The 23,464-nt window shown below is 46.9% G+C and overlaps 1 protein-coding gene across 1 annotated transcript in view; it reads left to right on the forward strand.

Annotated features, from left to right (window-relative positions):
* Positions 1–217: 217 nt before the first annotated feature.
* SEPTIN3 (septin 3) overlaps positions 218–23,464 on the forward strand; it is an 86,813-nt gene continuing 63,566 nt past the window's right edge. Inside the window, exon 1 of the mRNA XM_086958442.1 lies at positions 218–1,187. Coding sequence (XP_086814568.1) covers positions 218–1,187 — 970 coding nt within the window. The remainder of the gene's footprint in view (positions 1,188–23,464) is intronic.

A 23,464-nucleotide genomic window follows, 5' to 3' on the forward strand; every position in this document is an offset into this window, starting at 1 on the left:
TTCTTCTTTCCTTTTTTTTTCCTTTTTATAATAACTTCTGACCTACCCGCTTTATTATATGCTTTACATGATTCATATATGTTAAACTTATGTATTTATGTTTCATGTACTTTTGCCTCATCAGCCTGTTTACAATAAAAGAGAATAAAAAAAATTAAAAAAAAGACTTGACAATGAGATGTTTCTGTTTGTTTGAGTATTTTCACAGATCCTTAAAATGGAAGGAAATGAAATTCCAAGACGTGCAAGGAAAGCAGCCACCTTTCCCAGGACATTTTCCCAGCCCACTCGCTTGCCCGGGGCCTTACCCCTCTGGGGGCGTGAGGGGAAGTCTCTGCTCACCCCAGTAGTTAAAAGTAAAATTCACGTGGACTCCTTCGTCCCCACACAACGAGGCACCGGCACCAACATTCCTGTTGGTAGGATCTGGGGTTCAACCCGAGGGTCCGAGAGGCTTGAAGCCAACGGTGATGCTGCTGAGAGCCGCCTACCAGTGGCACCATCTACAACTCCAAAGGTTATCAGACTGTCACGGACTCTGCCAGCGGATGAGGCCTATGGCACAAGGATGGGCACAGGGAGGAAGGTGAGCTCCATCACCGTGAAGCTCAAGGTTAATTCTGGCCCCACCTGGAGGGCACCTTTGAAGGAAAACTCAATGGACTCCAGTGTGGAAAGCGAGGAAGAGAGGCAAGGTATGGGGTCTTCTGCCCAACCCACAGAGCCGAAGCAAGTGCCAAGGTTTCCAGCAGTGCCAAGATCCTCCGCACTGTCAAATGAATCAAGCAGTAAAGGCCAACAGGAAGTGACAGAAACTGAGGCGCAGAAGCCCCACCGACGGCCATACAGTGCCGGGGCACACCATAACTTCAAGGGTGTCCCACAACGCCTTCCTCTGCCTACATGGTCTTCAACAGTAAACCAGCACTCAGGGCCATGGTGGCCCAGTGTGCAGCTTGGGAGAGAAGCCTACCCCAGGATGCCTACAACTGACCGGGTCAGAACTCCGACACCGCCAGACAGCAAGGCGAGTGTGTGCCTGAGTCTCACCAGGACCACCCCAGTACCAGAAGTAGAGCCGTCAAGGAACACTGGCCTAAGCGGGCTGTGGCTGAGAGCTGCTGCTGCTGAGCCTCACTGCCGCCCGCCGGAAGTGGATCAACGCGGCAATGTGACAACATCCTTGGGTAAGAGTGAATAGAGCGGGGAGCAGCGGGGTTGTCTACGCAAAGCAATTAGAATGTTGTGTGTAAGGTAAAAGAGGCTCCCTGCATCGATTACCCATTCCACTCACAATAACTCCTCTACTCTAACATTACATGGCAGTACTCACATTACATCGCGCCACTCGGGATTGACGAGGCCTCCCTCTCACAATAACTTCCTCTCACAATCATATTACACAACGGTACACAGGCACTGATGGCAGCAACTCCCACAACATCCGCCCGTCCTGTCGCATAATGCCAATATCAGCAACACACCCCACCCGCAAACACAATATAACGAACACACAAGGCACATTGGTTGTTGGAGAAAACATTGCTGCAGCTTTATTTTGCATAAGAAATATGCCAATATGGTGGGTCAACTTGAGAGAACAACTTTATTCAATTTGATACACAAACCATAAAAGCATATAAATAACAATCATTAAAAATGTTTCACAGGAATACGTTTGGCTAAAATAAGTTAAAATAAAATATCATTTGCGTGATTCCATGATTTACTCTGTGTTAACGGGGAAATAAAACTCCATCATATGCTCAATCCCCCCTTGTTATTCGTAGCTTTAAAGCGGCTCTTAAAAAGTTTACCACACAATAGAGGGTAAAAACATCAGTTGACATTTATAAAAAACAACAAGGCTACCCGTGCCTGCCTGATTCTAGCTTTCCTTAACAGGCCTTTGAGAAACGATTACCTGGGGAAGGCGCAATACGGGCAGAGTAAAACTAAATGAAGGGTGTCATGTGGAGACCTATTGTTGCAGCTGCAGGGCCCTCTCTCCTCCAAATGTAAAATAAAACCTGCCGGTACTGCCAATAAATGATGGATGCAATTTAATCTAAAGCGGGTGATCAAAAATCGGTCATGGGCATTTGTCATTAGTGTTAAATTTGGTTCTATGCCCTGTAATGTTTTAACTAAGATATGATCTCTCACTGAGTGTTTCCCCAATTCAACGGTTTCGCGCTGCGCCATAGCAAACTTTAGGTTCAGCGCTTTAACATCACCTTTGTCTTTTAGTCTTATTGTTTCTGGTTTGTCAAACAGATCTGTGCACCCTAAGTTAACAAAGGAATCCCTAACGCATTTCAACCATGGGATTTCCCGCGGATACTCTAGGGAGAGACAATCCTGCACTTCCAGCCTTGTCAGACCCACGTCTGCATTGGTCCAAATCTTCAACCAACATACTAAGGGCTTCACTCCTACACTATCTGATATGTACCTAACCCCCAGTTCCTCGTATGTACAGTATGCTGGCGTAGTATGTGGGACCTTCAGCATCCGCCTTAGATATTTATTCTCTTCCCTTTACAATTTGGTGGGCTTAAGAAATCCCCACATCTCGCTCCCATACAAGACTTTAGCGCAACAGATGGAGTTATATAATTTTAAAAACGCGCCTGGTGTCCAACACCCCAGCCTCTGAGCATAATTTGCATTTGAACCTATGTACCTGCTCAAAGTCAGACACTTTTCCTCTATTAAATGTTTGAAGTTCAGGAGGTTGTCAAAAAGCATACCCAAATAGGCAAAGGCTGGGACTTTGCCTAAGGTGTATGAACCTATGGTGTAATTATATTTTTTACTAGGCTTCTTTCCCATCTCCATTATATATGATTTTGTGAGATTAGAGGACATGTCCAAGAGATCCATGAATTTCACAAAGCCGTCTATTAAAAGCTGCAAACTTTGTGGGGTACGGGCAAGAAGCACCGCATCGACTGCGTACAGCAGAAACGGAACTGTTCTGTCACCTATTCTTGGTATATCAGCCTCGATGTTACGCAAGTTGGCATCGAGCCTGTTAATATATATGGTAAACAAGAAGGGAGCTAAAATGCATCCTAATCTAACCCCACTAGAACACTTAAACAACTCCGTAACTTTACCCTCTTTTGTGTATTTTACAGCTGCTGTTGTGTTGGAATGCAGTGACTGAAGGATATTTATTATTACTGTGTCTACCCCAAGGTCCCTCATTAGATTCCACAACTTATTGCGATTCACATGATCAAAGGCCGCAGTGAAGTCCATGAAGGCTAAATATAGCACTCCAGCCTTTGCTATAGTATATTTTGCGGTGATAAGGTACAGGTTGAGACACTAATCTACAGTAGATTTTCCCGAACGAAACCCATATTGCACATCCATGATAATTTGTGTCTCTTCTGCCCAATCCATCAATCTGTTTAAAATCACCCACCCCAGGACCTTCGCTGCGACATCTATCTAAGATATAGGCCGATAACAATGTGGGCTGTGCCTGTCGCCCTTCTTAAAAATCTGTACGATAATAGCAGAAGACCAGGATGCTGGCATAGTTGTATTTATTGCTGCATTCAGAACCCTAGTTAGGAGAGGGGCCCAAATCTCTGAGTTAGACCTAAAAAGGTCCGGTGCAATCCTGTATGGCCCCGGTGCCCTTTTCCTTGTCGGGAACAAGGCACCGGGGTCAACTTACGGGCAATCAAAGTGCAGGCATCAGTGACACCACTAAGCTGCCCTGCCCACCTGATGAGCCAAATTGCACTGTGGCTTAACCAATCGGTGCTAACCGTTTTGGGGAATTACCCCTTACATCCTGTGGACCACCAGTCCACCCATTTACTCACGCTCCTTGAGGGGGCAGAACGTATCCAGGCAAGCCCCCGGTTGCTAAGGTTTACAACCATCCGAAGGACTAACAGGCACAGTTGCTCCTCCAGGGTCCTGCCTTAAGGACTTCTTAGGGTTGTTTGGCATTTGCACCTTTCTTGTACTCCTAAAGAGGGTACCCCTATGTACCATTCAGCCTCTGGATCACCCTGTAACTCCGCCATAGCTCTGGATGCACCACCCATCACACCCAGGACCCCCCACAGTCAGGCATTTTTACTTGCACCCTGCTGATTCTAGGGCATCACACAAGTCCAACAGAAACAGGTCCCTGCCCACTCTAGACAAATGGACTCCATCCACAGCAAAACATCCCATGGTCTTGGCATGCAAGAGTCAATGTCTGATGAAGCCAAAATCCCTCTGTGCCGTGAATTTGTGCATGGCGCTGTTTACCCTCCTGTGAGAAATTTCCACGGCCTCTCCAGACCTGGCCCCTTGCCAAACTAACGTGAAGTGATCTTGGACCACCATAATTCACTTACTCATAGTGGATTTCATTGTTTGTAGCAGAACCTTTCTACCCATGAAAGTCAAATCATTGCCTCCCAGGTGGATGACCAAAATGTTAAGAGGGGATCCACCTCCCTCTAGTCTGTGCCGCAGCTTCTTCAGCAAGCTGTGCCAATGCATGCCTTGGAACCCCAACCAGACTATTTCATTGAGGAAAAACCCATGCTTCCAATTCCAGCTTTCTGCCCATCGCGCCACTCTAGCAATGCAAGAATGGCCGATCATCCACACCTTTGATCCTGGCAAACTAAAGAAATGCAGAGTTGCAAAACACATTTTATTGAAAGCACTGCACACAATTTCAATCACATACTATGCAAGATTGAACATTATTTGCTCAGAAATCACACTGCACACATATTAGCATATGGTGCTCCAAAGTGCACTCCCTGTTCTGTTTTAACCATGGATTTATTTACCTATCCGTAGGCTTGTTTGATGGCCTGCCCGGAGTTGAAACAACTGCTCTCTACTTTGACCGCAGCTCAGGGTGAAAACCCTATGGTGCAATGTGCCAATACAGGCCTACTTGTTAGGAATTGCCTGGTAGTGCATTACCCAACACCGCCCAGTCACTGATTTCAGAATACGCTGGAAAACAATTGGAGTTTGCCTCCCAGGCCCACAGTGTATTTGTTAACAAGTTATGGTTTGTGGCCAATACTATCCCATTCTCTCTGCCAGCTGGCCTCCTCCTGTATAGGTGTTCACGCCAGCCAGAATTCTTACCCAAATGGGAATGCAAAACAACTGCTCTTCGTAGCCCTAGTTCTGTCTGAGCTAATCCATGTGCACTGCGTGCAATATAGTGCCTAACATTCAGGGTTGACTAAGCCTTTGTTTACCCCCGTTCTTGATTATTCCCAAAATTGGGGGTTCACACTGATAACCGTGTCCTGCACCAGCAGTGGAATTTACCTGCTTCTTCAAATTTTAATTGTCTTGCATAATGGATGTGTCAAATATTCTTAATACGTTGTAGCCTTTTTGCGCTTTCACCCTTGTTTCCCCCACTTTTGGGACAGCAGCACACTTGTTACATGACAACTTCCACAACCAGCCTAGCTACTATGGCTATCGGGGCAGGGAATTTATTGCTTAACTGAAACAACCTGTAACATGCCCTTGGTTCCAGAGTGCACATACTTTGCTGAGTGTGACCAGACATTTGCACAGACCTTCTTGATTGCTGAACCATGGCGAACACATTAATGGTGTCAAATCTGGTTTGAGGGAATGTATGTATTGTGCCCACTATTGCAGTCACTGGAGACAACTTATGCAGCCCACCAGGCTTGCTTAACTGCCGTCCGATCACAGATGCACCATACCTGCTAACCAGCTGTAACCCTTGGTGCTTAAACCAGCAATAGACCTAGGTCACTTAGTTCACCCTGGAATTGGTTGCCCTCCACGGAATCAAAGCTGGGTTCGGCTTACATACTGGTCACCTTGTAATTCATGGTGAAACATTTTTACCCCGCATAGCCAGAGAGTCTTGCGTATTATTAATCCAATGATAATGTCGGAATCCCAGATTCCCAGTTTCATGTTTTGCCGCAGCCCACCTTTTGTTGGTCCGCTGGACCCCTCTGCCTCCCTGCAAGTAACTGTGTTACTTAATACAGCTCCCTTAATGCACTTGCCTATCACTCAAAGACACCTGGCCACAACATGATGCCCTGCAGCTCGGTGAAGAGGATTTTTGAGCCAAATGTACTCCAGTCCGTGTTTCCAGCATTTTCCTTTGGAAAGGCTCTAGTTTGTGTGAGGTGTGTGTGTCACTGTCCTGGCAAGGCATACCCAATAGCCTGTTCCACCTTGGTGAAGTCTCAACTAGCCGATAAGCTCAGAAATATGTGACAATCAGCAACTGAATCCTCATGTACTTGCTATGTATCCCTCCTTTCTTACAGGAATTTTGCCTTTTTCAGTATAATCTGTGGTGTTTGCCCCCAGATTTCCCAGGCTGCTTACTGTTGGCCATGTGAGCAGTCACTGTCGTTAATGAGGGAATCTCCCGGTTGCAACTTGAAATTATACACCGCCCGCGTTAATGTGCTACGTTGTAAGCGATTAAGTACTTAACTTATATGTCTTCCCCTTGAAAAGATACAACAGACACTCGGTCATGAGAACCTTAATAAGCCCAACATTTTAACATGGACATACCTCTAAATGAGAATGGTTCCACACAATCATAAGGCCAGAGATACACATATGTTAAACCCATTTACTGTTTTTGGCACCTAGTACCCTTCTGGTCGGTGATACAGAACCTTCTACCCAGTATGAGCGGACAGTCTTGCATAGCCATCACACCACCTGTGCCCCTTGAATCACCCTCCATCCTCCTGTGCAGTAGTCATTTTGCTAAAATCCCAGGGGTCCATGGAATACTCTATAACCCTCATTTCCTCTGCACTAATGTCAGGCACCACTTGATGTTTCACACACAAGGGGTCACGGTTGCAAGAGTGTGAAATTGTCTTACCAGAGTGGCCACCCCAGGCTATTATACTTTTGTGGCCGTCCTCGCCAAGCTACCTGCCTGCCCAGCTTCTAGTGCTTGTACCAGAGGGCTTCGCAAATTTGCATGTCTGTATACTACAATCTGTCAATTAACTTCCTAGAGGATGTTACCACGTTACTCACCTAAATGTGCTTCATTGTAAGTGACCCCCATTGAACTTAAGACGGCAACTTAGTGCTGTGGGTCGTCCAAATGTTGCCTGGCTGTGGTGGAATTGCACCCCCATGTGTGGCAACACTGTCCTGATCTGCTCCCACTCCCCTGGCTGTGTAAATATTAGCAGTGAGAGTGGCCCATGACATCAATGTCGGAATCTAAGATTCACAGTTTATGTTCTAATGCAGCCCACCATAAAGTGGGTCCTGCAAGGACCCTTCTGCCTTACCGAGAGATACCTAGATACTTCTCCCTTATTGCACTTGCCTGTAACTCACGGAAGGGGGAACATCCTTTACAATGCAACTTTTACCACGCAGTGCCTTTACAACGCAACTTTTACAACGCAAACCATTACAACGCATTGCGCTGGGGGGCGCTCTAGGATAGGGAATAGGTTTAATGTACCATCCAACACCTTCCCTACTATCCACGGGGACTGGAGTTGGAATAGTAAATTAAACTATTCACTATCCAGCGCCCCAAAGCACTATGCGTTGTAAAGGCATGCGTTGTAAAAAACGCGTTGTAAAGGCATGTGTGGTAAAAGCATGCGTTGTAACGTCATACATCCTCAAGAAAGGCACCTATCAACACGTTCTTGCAGCAAGGCCGCGAGAACAAGAGTTCCTCTTTTCACATCAAAGAGGGCAGCTACCAGTACCAGATAAGCCCTGGCCATGAAATAAGTAAGGGTCTGCAAACCAGTCCTTTCACATATCCTGATCACAGGTCAAGCCCCCCACTGCGAGAATGATTCCTACCTTCTCGCCAGGCCCTCCTGGTCACAGCAGATTAACATTCTGCTCTATCTCTACCGTGGCAACATTCCTTCCATAAAGTAAATAAAGACAGAATGTGATCACCTATGGTGGTGCAAGCAAAGAAGTGCCAAGTCAACAGAAAAAAATCACTGCACTCTCCCTCTCCCAGCAGTATGCACACGTGGCATGCTGCCTGGAGATTGGCTGGGACGGAGAAGGGCCCTTCCACATAACTGTGTCTCTCCTCCCTGATTGTGGATCCCTTTTGGTACGTGAGGCCCCACGCCGCCTCACCGCACAGAAAAGAAACCCGATGCTGGCTCTGCTCATTGTAGAGTAGTGCAAGGACCCCATCTGATGAGGGTATCGTAAGGATGGGAACACTAATTGGGTCATAACACAATTTAAAGGCATCACTCTGGACTAAGTGTGTAGTAGAGATGACCATGCCTCGTCTTGTGGGGGCTTGAACCCTTGCCTTTGAGGGGCCCCTAACACCAATGCCGAATCCCAGTCTTTGGGCTTTCGCTCAGTGAAAGGGGCGGGGGGGGGGGGGGCAACAACAGTGCGGAGGCGCCATCTGGTGGCCCAGTCACCTTATGGCCCTATATCAGTGCATAATATGTAAAGAAATAAGTGCCTGAGCCTTTGTGAAGAGGCCACCACAATTTGCACCACACATTGCCACTGCCAGCGCTGGCAATGTTAGAGCTTACCCAACTACTAACCATCACACTGCTGCAAGTGTGACAATTCAGACTGGTCAAGCCCCCAAAGCTTTAAGCATTGTTTGGGTGGCAGATATTAGTTGTTTTGAACATGTATTGAATTATTAAACAACAAATTGTCTGCTCATTTTTAAATGAGCAGCTGTCCTAAGTGCCGGTTCCCTCATTTAAGTGCTGGTGCCGCGCCCCGGAAAGCACCTGCTCAAATTATGAACTGCCCCATATAGAATTTAAAATTACGATGAAATCTGTGCATTAACTGGAACGCTCAATGCGCCATCGACCAGACAAATGAGTCCTCCCCACACCATTGGGCAGACGTTCAGATGTTGGTAAAACCAGTATCGCCTTCGCTGAAGAGACCGTCTTTTGATCGCTCCAAGCTACGTGACTTTTGCCCCGATTCCCTTTTGCTTTTCCTGTCTAAGCTACTTCAGACAATAGCGTTCTTACACTTGAAAGAATGTGAAATCTAAAGGGATTATTGACAATCAACAAGCTGTGTATCCCCCAGGTTGCAGTATTGACTCTACGCATGTTTGTCTCAGGGTTTCGAATACTCAGTGGTGGATATCATCTATCCCTGAGCCAAAGCAACCGCCAACGCCGCTGTTTTCGGGGAGGCCCCAGGTAAGGCACAGCTCACTCTGGTCAGCTGCAGGACCCAAGCCAAGCGGGAAGGACATTGAAGTCTATAATATAAAATATAGACTCTCGCACCCGGGGACCTTATAAACAATGCTATCTTGATTTTGGGTGAAGGAATATACATTGATGTGCCAAGGATAAAAGTGTTGCGTGCTGGCGCCGGGACTCAACCCTGTTCCTTTATTTCAAAATAGTTCACCTCTGCACTCTTAAAACATCCCACTACCTGCACATAGTATACTCTAGCAGCATGCATACCAGACCCCTTCCACTTGAAAGGGCCCATAAACTCACTCCTGATGCATGCTCAGGGAAACAGGTCTGGACCTAGCTCGACCCAGCGGCCCAATCAGGTGCACTTTAGAATGGGGGTACAGGGTAACCGAATACTCAAGTGACCGTACAGGATGCACAGATAGGTAGGGCCTAGCCCCACCTGATGGAGTGCAGTGCCCCGGCACCCTACACATGTAAGAGAAGCACCCCCACACAAATAAAATACCTTTGAGAGAAGGGCTATGGAAAGGAGGGAGGCACTGCACTGAAGGTTTATGATAGTGAGGGAAGCATAGCGGAGCCCCCGCCAAAATTGTAAACCCCCCTGGCCGTCCAGTCATTTCTGTACAAACAGTCAACTTAAATTAGAGACACCAGCGACTTCTTGACAAATTATCAATTTAGAATGGAAAGACGGGTACCGTCTAATGTCTCCGGACTTAGTGTCACTATATACCAGAATGATACACTGGGATGATAAGGGTACTAAAGTAGTATCCTAGCGAAGGTATAACCAAGACTTTTGCACCTTGCTGCCGCCGGGAATACTTACCCTACTACAAGAATAAGACCAGCGATAGTAGCAGAAAATATTTAAAAGTTAGGAGGGCTTTAGGATCAGGAAACATGCATAAGCAAATGCCGGTTGCAACACCAAACCACTGATACCCGCTTGGCTATCTAGGGTCGTTAGAGCCCATCATAGTAAGACACCCTATGCATACAACCATCCTTTGAGTCATCCTGACAGGAGATTCCAGTCAGGGACCGGTGTAGAAGCATGACATGCAGTGAAACACAGTGTGAGTAATTGGCCTTGCACCCCAATGGGGTAATAGAGCAGGAGACAAGTGCCTGGGTCCGTGATATATACAACGATAAACCAGAGTGATATTAGCCCTGCTTCTGAAAGCCCAAACATTAGCGCGACCGCCAGACATCTCCACATGTGCGCCGACATCGGACTGGAATCAAAGGATCCGAACTTGTAATGAATGACTAGAATTGTCAGAAAAAACGATATCCAGGCAATAAAATATCATGCCCGCGATTAACGCCTGTCCATGCAAGTTAACAACATACCATCCCTCTCCAGTCCAGCAAACACCACAACGTAAGTATCACCTCTGAACCGACACCCGTGGTGTCGAAACATCCTGCCCTTCTACACCACGTGCAAGTCTACAAAGATAGGTATGATCGGCGGCCAAACTAGGGTTTGAGCGAGGGAGCCGTGGAGAGAAGAGCACATTGTAGGATAGATGGCCTAAAGGGCAGTCCTAAAAGATTAACTCTCACGACCAGGGGTCTGGTCGTTCACCTTCTAACAAATGACTGAGTGTGGACTAAAGATCACCGCAATACTCACCGACCGCCACAACCAGTGGCCGACCAGTGGCTAACCCAGGGCATCAAATAGCGTGTGCCAGCACGTTTTAATCAGGGCAAAGCGTGTTTCAACAACTAGGGAAAACAACGTGAATAGGATTTATTACCCTGGTAGCGAGCCAGAGACCCAGGCCTCGGAGGGGTAGGGCGCATTGTAGTGCCTAAAGGGGGACATGGTGTGTAAGCCACGCAATCTAGTCATGTGTACGCTAGAGCGGCTTATAGTAAGATACCATTTGGACAGGATGTTGCGCATCAGCCTCGACTTCCCCCTATGCCGGGCTCCCAAACCGGACCAATTTGGCGTACAGGGGGGGGGTCGATGAATTTGAAAATATTCTAACTGCACATCCTACAATATGAATACTGGAGACGTTTAGGCTTGTGCACTCGCACCTGTTCATAGAGACTTATAGGGAAGGCACAACCGATGCGGGGTGAAATAATAAAGAAGTAACATGAATAAGGGTTAGCACCGCACGGCTGATCCCCATTCAAATCGTATAGTGCCCTTCCTTATGAATAGCTTGTCAATTTCATAACAGGGGTACATGTGAACAAACCAGAAAGGTTATTTCGGCCAAGCAGAATTACCTACATAAGTATCTGTGCAACACTTTCAGATTGGGGCCCGGGCCTCTTGGTTTGTGCTTTTCTGCTAGGCTGACATGGCTACTCTACACCCCTCATTTACCGGGCAAGAGGCATCTTAAAATTCTGATTTAGTTAAGAGGCCTAAATATTTGAGGCTAGAACTGGGAACTGAGCTAGTACTTGCTCCCCTGGGGGGGAATGATGCGTCTTTGGAATACCATGAAGCTACCTCATAAATGACGGACAATATTGAGCATTTCTTTTACCACAGGCAACCACATCAAAGAACATATCAAAACACGCCGAAGATTTCATAAAGACATAGCATTCTCCCACCCACAGCCAAAGCTTGATACATCTGCGGTACACTAACAACGTGCTTCGTAAAGGAATAAATAATTTAGCCAGAAGACAATCTACGTATCCGGCACAGGTGAGATCTAGTGTTCCCGGACGTTGTTCCTAACAACCGTACTGAAATTGCAAGTAACTCCCTTTCAAATCACACGACGATAATGTACTTCGCACGAGACAATACCTACCCATAATCACTGCTGTATGTGACAATATAAATGTGGTGAGACTTAATGTAACAGAAGCCAGATGACAAAATTTACGCTGTACTTACAAAGGGGGGAAACTAAACATGACTAGGACCCTATCTGATAATACTACCTAGTAGGAGGCCTGATGCAACGAATCGGATAACTGAGGCCCCCTCAACACCACGCCCCCCTGATTGCCAGCATACATACCTCACAAGGAGTGATTGCAGGAGCTGCCTGGTCAGCGCGGCACCGCAAGTGCGCAAAAGGGAGGGGGGCAAACAAAGGAAGCGGAATCTGAAAGAATAATGGCAAAATTAGGTATAGAAGCCCACACCAAAGTGCTGCGTGGGACGGAAGCAACAGTCACATGCTTAAGAAGCTGACCCTCGTGACTAACACCGCAGGAGATAGACAAACCGGCTGCATCGCAAGCCAGGCGTCTAGGAATTTCCCCGGCCTAGTGGACAACTAGTCATTACCAAATTGCATTGTAGCGACGGGCGTGGAATGCACCAAACCCCCCACTGCAAACACGCAGACAAGGTCCGTGCGGAAAGGCCCGCCCAACACCCCCGGCACGGGGCGAGGGGCGGGAGGTGGGGAGGGGGGGTTCGGCGGATGCGGCAAAGAACCCGGTGCACCTGCGCTCTGCGAGGCCCGTCGGTAGAAATGTCGGAGCCCCACAGCACCCTGCAGAATCCCGCCAGGTCCCGCAGCAGCGCCAGGCATAAGGAAAACATCCGCAAGATACACGAGGAAGAATGGGTCCCTAAGTCTGAACCGCAGCTAGCCGGAACGGTCTGCGCACAGCAGGGAGGCGACCCACCTTCAGCACCAAGCCCCAAGCGGCACGTGGCAGTTCCCCCACTGCCCCAGACCCACCCGACAGCAACCAGGGCCAGGCAGTATCTCCGAGCACCACCCACCCCCTCACATGCGCACCATTTCTGCGAAGGATGGCAGTGGGGGGGGGCTGTGGTGGGAGGCAGTCGGAGGAAGAACGTGTAGAATATCGCAGAGCAGACAAACTTTATTTGTAAGTAAAGTCGCAGACTCAAACCCACGTCTTTCGACATTCAAATCGAGGTTCGCATTACCGTGCTCCTAACACTTGAGCCACGGGAACATTGTCACAACGAAAGAAACACAGTATAAGCAATTAACGAAATCGAGGCAAACACCCGTAGGGTCATTTCGGCCGCCGAGGCCTGACCTCTGACTAGCGTTTGGACTTCATTGACTTTGGCGTAAAGCGTGACAAAACACGATAATTAACACGGTCCCGAATCAGCAATTATCGGTATAAACAAGGCATGAACACGCATCGGGTCATTACAGGCGTCCAGGCTTGACCTAAGACTCTCGTTCGTAACTTCATTAACTTTGGCATTAAAGCGTGAGAAACGCACTGCATCCATCGCCACCATAGTGACCTAGTCGCAAATGCCGCCCCACTCAGGGGCCCATATTATGCCTTCTCAAACCCTCCTCCGAATCGAGCAACATTGCGTACAAGACGCCGAAAATTCCCACACAACATCACCTTAAAACCACACATGATCGCAAGCTCTGTGAACACTTGGAATGAACGATCGCATTTCTGGTAGTACGTGCTTAATGATGATGCGGATAAAAGGGCTGATCCCTCACATCTCCCCCCATCCACGTCAATGCATCTATATGAAAAGTCTATTTGCGATCGCCAAAAGCCCACGCACCACACAGCATGCTGAAACCCTTTGCACCCTTTCCCACTCGACATGAAATCACCGTCGGAATTGGAAAACCGCACTACCACGTAGTGCTCGAGGGCACCGCGTCTAGGCACGCACGTGGACAACGAGGGGCTAGAAGAGCGAATCCTAAAGCACACCACGATCCCCAACCCGGCCCGAGTGAACGACGGGAATAAACGTCCAACTCAGGGGCCCGGGTTGAGGCTATCAGATGCGCCAGATACCAAGTGCATGGGGACACGGGGGAAGCCCGCTTACCCTACCCTGCGGCCACAGATGTGATGGCCGGGGAGGAGCGGCCAAGGGAGCGGCATCAGGCTGCAACGAAACAAATACCCCCACCGACAGGCCCACCACGTGGGGCTCCCCGGGCCCGCCCGCACCCCGAGAGCGAGTGCGGGAAAATTACCGGAGTAGCAACCCCCTACCTCCACAGCGGCCCGACGCCAACACAAAATTAACCACTGGAATAACCTGACGAGGATGGGGATGGACGGGGAGCGGGGGGGCTACCCCCGGGGCCGCACCATTGACCCCACAAGTCCCCGGACCAGGGAACCGCCTGCAACACTTCTCCGTGGGAACGTGGCCCACCCAAATCCTCCCCACTCACCGCAGGCAACGCAAACAGTCAACCGGAAAACCCATCGTCTCGACGCAAGACCAGACCTCTGAACGCGACGAGAGGCGAGACAAAAGAGTGTCCCAACATTGTACCGCGACGTCCGGAGCGGCAAAGAGGCCTCCCCTAAGGGGCAGAGGTCTGAAGTACTCCAGAAGGCTCCTCCCAGCATCACATACCAGCCTCCACCAACCAGGGGAGACTGCCTCGGGTGAGGAAACTGCTGAGTCATACGGGGGCGGGACAGCCCTCCGTGACTAGGAGCCCGCCCTCCTTATGGCCACTGCGTGGCCTCGGGCAGGCACATTGATGTGCCAAGGATAAAAGTGTTGCGTGCTGGCGCCGGGACTCAACCCTGTTCCTTTATTTCAAAATAGTTCACCTCTGGGCGACCTATAACTTCTGCGAGATCAGGAATCATGGTGCTTTTCTCCCCATTACCTTTAACAAGGACACGGACATCCCTTCTGGTGTACTCCTGTGAAGGACGAAGCCATCGGACACACCGAATCGCAGGATGTTGAGCCGACTGTGACACTTAAACTTTGTTTTAAGCTTATATGCCCTTTGCTGGGCGTGCTCAATTGGAATTAAGTCCCTAGCACATACCCCGGCAGATGCCTACTCCATCTTTTGAGTTGCCGCCTACCTGTGCCCCAGATTGCAGTGAGCAGAGTCCAGAAAGTGGAAGGAGGCAGACTAGTGCAGTCTCTTCCCCAAAACAAAAGTTGGTAAAAAATGTTTCCCCTTTCTGTGATACTCTCTTTGCCTGTGGTTGTTACAGTTTAAAATTGTAGTTTTAACCTGCCTGTGATTGCATATTTTATCACCTGTTTTGTGTTTTAATCTTGTTGTTTTTCCTGCCCATGATTGCTTCCATTTAACATGTTGAATTGTGGGATTTGTAGTCCAAACTCTGTACTTTATCCCTGTCATTCCTGTGACAATTCAGATTTCACTCCAAATTTCTCCTTTGCTCTGTGCTAAGACCTGTATGTTAAAACAGTGCACCCCCAGTAACCATTTTGTGTTCACGAGCCAGTGAAACCAGCCCGCCTGCCCCTCCCCCAGCAACAGGGATTTTCTGCATCAGAGGGTGTTTATGTGAGCTGTTTAAACTGTGTTTACTAGGGACTGTGCACTTCGTTTTTTGGCCAGGAAAGGGGGTAAAGTTTTATTCAAACAGTATTGTTAGATTTCAAGTTAGTGAGGCCTTTACCTGCAGAAGTCCAAAGTGTGGATTGAGCCTGTCTGTCTCCTAGGAGATTCTGAACCAGAGAAGCAGCTCCCCAGTCCCCACCCCCAGGCCTGCAAACCCAGGACTGGGGATTAGCTATTCAGCTACCAGGCAAATCTAAGCCCTCCCCTCACACCTGCCCAGGCCCCTTAAGATTTAGCTGGGTGAACCCCAAATCATTCTCCTCCATCTTGTGAGTTGCAGCCTACATGTGCCCCAGATTGCAGTGAGCAGAGTCCAGGAAGTGGTAAGGAGCCAGACCAGTGCTGTCTCTTCCCCAAAACAAACGTTGTTAAAAAAAACGATTTTCCCTTTCTGTGATTTCTGTCTTTGCCTGAGGTTTTTACCGTTTAAAATTGTAGTTTTAACCTGCCTGTGATTGCATATTTTATCACCTGTTTTGTGTTTTAATCTTGTGGTTTTTCCTGCCCATGATTGCTTCCATTTAACACATTGAATTGTGGAACTTGCAGTCCAAACTCTGTAGTTTATCCCTCTCATTCCTGGTGACAATTCAGTTTTCCCTCCAAATTTCTCCTTTGCTCTGTGCTAAGACCTGTATGTTTAAACAGTGCACCCCCAACCACCATTTTGTGTTCACAAGCCAATGAAACCAGCCCCCCTGCCTCCCCCCACCCCAGCAACAGGGATATTCTACCTCAGAGGGTGCTTCTGTGAGCTGTTTAACCTGTGTTTACTAGGGATTGTACACTTCGTTTTTTGGCCAGGAGAGGGAGTAAAGTTTTATTCAAACAGTATTGTTAGATTTCAAGTTAGTGAGGCCTTTACCTGCAGAAGTCCAAAGTGTGGATTGAGCCTGACTGTCTCCTAGGATATTCTGAACAGGAGAAGCAGCTTCCAACTGCCCGGCTAGCAAACCTTGTCTGAGGTCGCTGGGACCTTATATGGTCTGCTAGTGGTTGGTACATGTGTACACTGATTGGTGGTTGTATCTGGTGTTTCTATTGGATTAGGGTTGGTGTCCTCATTGGATTGGGTATTTGAGGGTTCTGATTGTTTTCTGGGTCTGTGATTCAATCAATGTAGGGTTGGGACTAGGGCTAAGATCAGGATTTCTATTGGAAGTAGGGACTAGGGCTTCCTATGTTATTGGTTGTTGGGAGTAGGGTGGGACTAGGGCTAGGGTTAGACCATTCATTGGAAGTAGCGATTAAGGCTTCTGTTGTGATTGGTTGCTGGGCTAGTTGTATAACTAAGAGTAGGGTTAGGCTTTCTATTGGAAGTAGGGACTAGGGCTTCCTGTGCCATTGGTTGCTTGGACTTTGGTTGGGACTACTGGTAGGGCTAGGGCCTCTATTGGACGTAGAGATCAGGGTTTTTGAACTGATTGGGTGCTTGGACTATGGCTAAGATTGGCTGTAAGGTCCTGGTCTCCTATTGGTTCTAGATTTTAGGGCTAGTGTTGTGATTGGATAATGTTAGGGCTAAGGTTCCCATTGGCTGACAGGGTCACCTGATTACTAGGGCTATATTAGGCCAGGGTAAGGGCGTCTCAGCCCGGGTGTCTTGGTTAAGGGCAGAGAGTACAAGGGCAGTTGCCTGTTTGAGCCTGTTCGGGACTGACCAGGACCAGGGCCAGAAATGCTGAACAATATACTTACCTCCTTAATGTATCGATATACTTTCAATGTACTTATGGATCTATATATTTATCACTTTCTTCTAATTTAGCATTTCCAATGCACTACCCTATTTCTCAGCCTATACTTTTCTCAATATATCTTCTAGCCCAACCTTCTGACTCATCTCAAACTTCTTTCTACTACTTTTTCCAATGCACTACCCTATATCTCATCATATACATCTATCAATATATCCTCTACATCCACTCTCTAATTTATCCCAAACCCCTACCACTACTATGATCACCAAAATAACCCTTTCTAGACTCTCTCCTACTCTACCCCTCCTTGCATCATCTGACACCTCTTTTACTATACTGGTCCCCTAAAACAAACCTTTCTAAATCCTTCCCTCTTTTCTACCCCACCCCAACCCTTCTCAATCCAAATAACTGTCTAACATATCCACCACTAAAATTACTTTCATGTTTCACCATACTAATTCAACACTAATTCTGATCGTTCCGAGTAGTGTGCTACTTGTGCTTCAAAACCCCATCAGGGGTAGCAAGCGCTATATAAATACAAACCTCTCTCCCTCTTCTATCCCGCCACCTACCCTTCTCTACCCAAATAACTGAATAACATATCCACTACTGAAATTACTTCATATTTTACTATACTCATTTTCCACACTAATCCTTTATGGGTTCCGGAGTGGCGTGCTATTCACCAGAAAGGCGCTTCAACACCCATTAGGGGTAACAAGTGCTATATGAATGCAAACCTTTCCTCCCTTTTTATCCTTCCGCTATCCTTCTCAGTCCAAATAACTGACTAATATCCACCACTGAAATTACTTCTTATTTCACCATATTAATTCACCACTAATCGTTTATGGGCTTCCTGAATAGCGTGCGTCAACACCCCATCAGGTGAAACAAGCGCTATATAAATACAAACCTTTTTCCTCCTCTATCCTACTGCTATCATTCCAAATCCAAATAACTGACTAACCTATCCACCACTTAAAATGTACTTGCATGTTTCACTATACTAGTTCAAACTGATCCTCTCCCCGCAAATGCTGTCAAAGACCTAACTCCACTCCTTCTGCCTCTCTGGTCCAAGATCATAAACAGCTCACTTCAACAAGGTTGCATCCCAGACACCCTCAAAGTTGGTCAGGTAACACCCATTCTAAAGAAGCCCACAGCCGACGCTACGGACCTGAAGAACCAGGGTTTAACCCAGCGGCGTCAGGGGCACGCCTAAGATCTTTGAGTTCACCTGTCTTGGTATACAGAGACACGGAATACTTCTGGATGGCATCAGAGACCAAGTTTATTAGCTGCAGCTAGTAACAATGATCCTAGAAATACATCACGGTGTAAATTCTCAGGAGACTGCTCATTTACTAAGGCGAGACGTCTTCTTTTATACTCAATATTCACATTATAAATGTACACCCACTGCACAAAAGTCTAGCCAATAAGGTACATTTTTTAACAAAGTATCACATAACAAAAACTCAATTAAAGTATCCCAACCCAAAAGTTAATTATTAGGAATGTCCCAAATTCAATCTCCACAAGCCAGACAAACCTATAATTGAAAGCATAACCCATGTAAGGAAGAAACATAAAAAAGAAACGGTAACAGATGCTGAACAAGATAAGGCATGTGCAAGGAAACTAAAAGTTAACGATGTCCTGAACATTGATTGGGAATCTCAGACAAAGATCGATCAGGGAAATTGGCTTTGCGAGGTCAGTTTCAGGTGAAGAGGTCAGTTTCTTACAGTTCATTTCAGAGTCAAAAAGAAACCTAGTTAATGTATACACGAACTAAGAAGGCCAGGCTATTTTATTCGCCAAGCTACCTTCACAGGCCTACGTGAGGGCAACACAAAATGGTGGCACAGAACAAAATGGAGTCAGACTAGGGAATTACAAAACCTCAGAACCTCCTTTTGCCATTACGTGGGCAATAACTTAAGACTCATGTTAATCTGAATCTAGGTCTATGTCGATATTCATTAGGTCATCAAGGTGTTGCTGTAGCATCATCTTATTATTCTCTACTTCTCTCGGGACAGGTCTCCGAACACACATAGTAGCACAAAGACTACAAATGGCGGGACCACACTGGATGCAAAGACAACAAGAGAAAAAGATGGTTAAAACTATACCAAGGAATGTCAGAATCTTCCATCCCCATTTGGACAGCAGTCCCCCAAACCATCCCGTCAATGACCAGTCTCCTTCGTCTACATGGATAGACTCAGAGATTTTATACAACTTAGAGATGGCTTGGTACACTGTAGGGGCATTATCTGGTATGTAAACACAGCAACAGAATCCAATCAATTTACATACTCCTCCTCGATCTGCAAGTATGATGTCTAATACCATACGGTTCTGCAAAGTCATAAGGCGGTCCACTTGAAGTTCAGCTGTAACATTACTAAGAGCACCTGCTGTCTCATTAATAGTAGCTTCAACAACGCGGACAAGCTGTCGATTATGCCTACTATTGATCATAGGACCCCAAAAGGGCAGGAAGCCCTTGAAGAAATCTCCTACTTCGTGTGCTGCAGTATCTTCCTGACTGAAGACACCTCTACCATATCTTGTTCTATGATAGTCTGAAGCAGTAGTGTATGTAGGGGGAAGTAGAAACGCCACATAACATGTTCCTGAAAAATCAGGTGGTAACCATTTGTAGGCTCTGCCATGACAAACAAAATATGTGCCTTTAGCTGGCACAAACGGTGGAGAAGTCCGAGATGAATAGATATAGGTTTGAGCACACACACTCTTACCTAGCTGAGCTTTCGGATTCCGACCATAACCTTGCAAACAGAAATGGCCCCGGTGGGGTACAATCCAAATAGGGGGAGACCTTTTTCGTCTCTCCTTCTCTGTCAAGCTGGTACTATATCCAGTTCACGTTCCAACCAATGTAAGCCTGCACATCATCCTTAGGGATAGCATTATATGCATCAATATCTCGGATCATAGCTACTATTCCCCTTATCAAGGCACTATTGCTCGAGTTATCTTTAAGGGAACGTAAGGGGCGTACCTCATTTGCATAGATAAACATGGTCTGAAAAGCCCACACAGACCCATTAAAAGAAAAAGGCAAAACCAAATATGGCATACCTTTATCTGTCGTATGAGGCATAAGACCACCAAATATGGCATACCTTTATCTGTCGTATGAGGCATAAGACCACAAACCCAACAATTAGTGGTATTTACTACTAACTGATGCTGATGCAACAACTGTATAAACGAGTTGTTGACAAATTCTGATCTCCTTATCTGTTCATGTTCAGGCAACGTATAAAACTGTTGCAAAGAAACAGTAGTGAAAGAAAGCATAGGTTGGGAGGTGGGTGCAGATGTCTGTTGTGTAGCATAGACAGTCCAACCCACACAAGCTAATGTGATCCTTAAAAACATCAAAAAGCACAATATTATAAAACATTTGCTATGTATCTGTACAAAATCTTGTCTTAAGATCTATTCTCTCAACATCTCTTTCAGTTACAACAGACTCCATCCTCTAACGTGCTGCTCGCGGCAATTTTCCTTCTTCACTCAAGTGTGCGTCCAGGCGTCCTAGACATCCCTAGAACCGCAGACCTTTCGTCAATACACGAGCCACCCCTTAAGTCTTATACCGCGACCCTGCAGCTGAACCCGGATGGTGGTTCGAAAAAGAAAAAGAAAAATAGTCTCTTGTCTGAAAGAGTGTAATTCACAAAAAAATTCAGATTTTATTTTTCCTTTTTAGACCTTAAGTTGTACCAGGCACAGTTTGATCCTGAAAGAGTGTCTCTGGGTGCGTAGTATCAAGTCTCAAACACGGCGGCACAGCTTCTTGCAAGACTTCATCATCCGCACGTTCTGACTGAGTCCATTCCAGATGTGCATCGCTAAAAGGTACAAATCTCGGAACCCTTTCACTATCGGAATCGGCAACACCTTCCCGGACCCACTTATCGTACGGTAAGGGCAAAGGTATCTTCTTGCAATGGGTACCATGTACCCAGTTTTTCTTGCCGAACACCTTAATAGCGTCCGAGTTGATAACAGGACTTGGTATGGACCGGTCCATCTTGGTTCCAAGTTCTTTGACCTCTGGAAATTCCTGGTTAGAATCCAGTCGCCAGGTTGAATCGCGTGGCCTGCGTCTACAGAAACTGAAGGCAAAGTGTCATGGACCTGTTGGTGAAGAACACGCAATTTAGCAGTCAAATCACGTAAGTAGTCAACCAACATAGGGTATTCGATATCACTGTACTTCTTAGGCCTCGGCACACCCCAGACATTCGCCGGACGTCCAAAAACAATCTCGTATGGGCTAAGTCCCACGCGAGAATGTACTGTTGTTCTTGTGGACAAAAGTGCCAATGGTAAGGCATCGGGCCATGTAAGACCAGAGCTCGCTTGCACCTTGGCCAACTTCAGCTTCAGAGTGCCATTATAGCACTCGACCAGGCCTGCTGACTGGGGGTGATTCGCAGCGTGAAATTTCTGTTTGATACCCAGACCCGCACATACTTTCTTCATAATCTGACCCACAAATTCACTTCCATTATCACTCCATACCATCCTCGGCAAGCCATATCTGGGAAAGAATTCTTTGAGCAAAACCTTGGCTGTAGACAAGGCAGTATTATCCTTTAGGGGATAGGCCTCTATCCATCTGGAAAAGGCACAAACAACCACAAGGACATACTTCAAGTTATTGCATCTTTCCATAGTCTATCTGCAGCACCTCGAACGGATACGTTGGAGGAGCAAAATGACCTGCTGGAGTTGGGGTTCCCGTTCCAGGATTATGCATCAAGCAAATCATGCAGTGTTTAACCAAATTCTCAGCACACCTAGGAATTCCACCAATCTGCCATACCGGAGCCAACAACTTACATATCCCTTTTGAACTAATGTGAGCCAACCCATGAGCCATAGTAACCACCGGAAACACATATGCATCCGGTAACAACCATCGCTGGTGCTCTGACAACTCAACCCAACAGCCTGTTGAATCCAACATTCCCGTACCCTCTCTCCACACATTCAATTCTTTCTCAGTAGCTTCTGCCTGAATCATTTTCACACTTTCTGTTGTATCTTCACACATTCCTCCTTCCACAACCCATCTGGCAGGACCTGCAACATACATCCGACTCGTCACATCTTTCACCGTTTCTCTCGCTACTTCATCTGCAAACGCATTCCCTCGACCCACATCATCCGTAACCTTCTTATGCGCACTACACTTCACTATCGTAATTTGGGTCGGCAAAGTAAGTGATTCAAGAAGTTCACTCACTAATTGTCCATGCTGAATTTTCGTACCATGGGAAGTAAGAAATCCTCTCTCTTTCCACAAGCGACCAAAACTGTGAGCCACGCCAAATGCGTATTGGCTATCAGTATAAACATTCACTCTCTTTCCTTTTGACAACACACACGCTCTAGTCAATGCTATCAACTCCGCTGCTTGCGCTGAATTCTGTGCAATACGTGCTGTTTCAACAATCGTGTGCAAAGTTGTGACAGCATATGCTGCAGTCGTCTCTCCATTCGGAAGCTTAAAGCACGAACCATCTACCCATAGGGTACCATCAGGATTCGAAAGAGGAGTATCTTTCAGATCAACTCTACCCTTCGTTTCCTCCTCTGTCCAGAGAAAACAGTCATGCTGTTCCTGAGCATCTGTCTCTACAAAAATTGGCAACAATGTAGCTGGATTAAATGTGTTGCACCGCTTGATGTGCACATGGCTAGCCAAAAGCGTCAATTCATAACCTAACAAACACGCACTGGTAAGATGGTGAGTCTTCGTTCTATTCAATATAGTATCCACTGCATGTGGGACCATCACAATCAATGTATTATGCAATACCAAACCAGCAGACTGTCGGATAGAAACAGCCTCTGCCGCTGTAGCTCTTAGACAACTAGGCAACGCCCTAGCCACCGGATCTAAAGTAGCTGAAAAATACGCACATGGGCGATGCTTGTCTCCAAATTGTTGCGTCAGCACTGACAACGCACAACCTTCTCTCTCGTGTACATAAAGTGTAAAAGGTTTACTGTAGTCGGGGGTACCCAACACCGGAGCAGAACACAATGCATCGCGCAATTCAGAAAAACTCTTCTGACATTCGTCAGACAAAGGAAGAGGGTGTGGTGTGTCCTTAAGAGTAAGTGCCAACAAAGGTTTCGC

This window comes from Lissotriton vulgaris, chromosome 1_1 (genome assembly GCF_964263255.1).
Source record: "Lissotriton vulgaris chromosome 1_1, aLisVul1.2, whole genome shotgun sequence".
Taxonomy (NCBI): Eukaryota; Metazoa; Chordata; class Amphibia; order Caudata; family Salamandridae; genus Lissotriton; species Lissotriton vulgaris.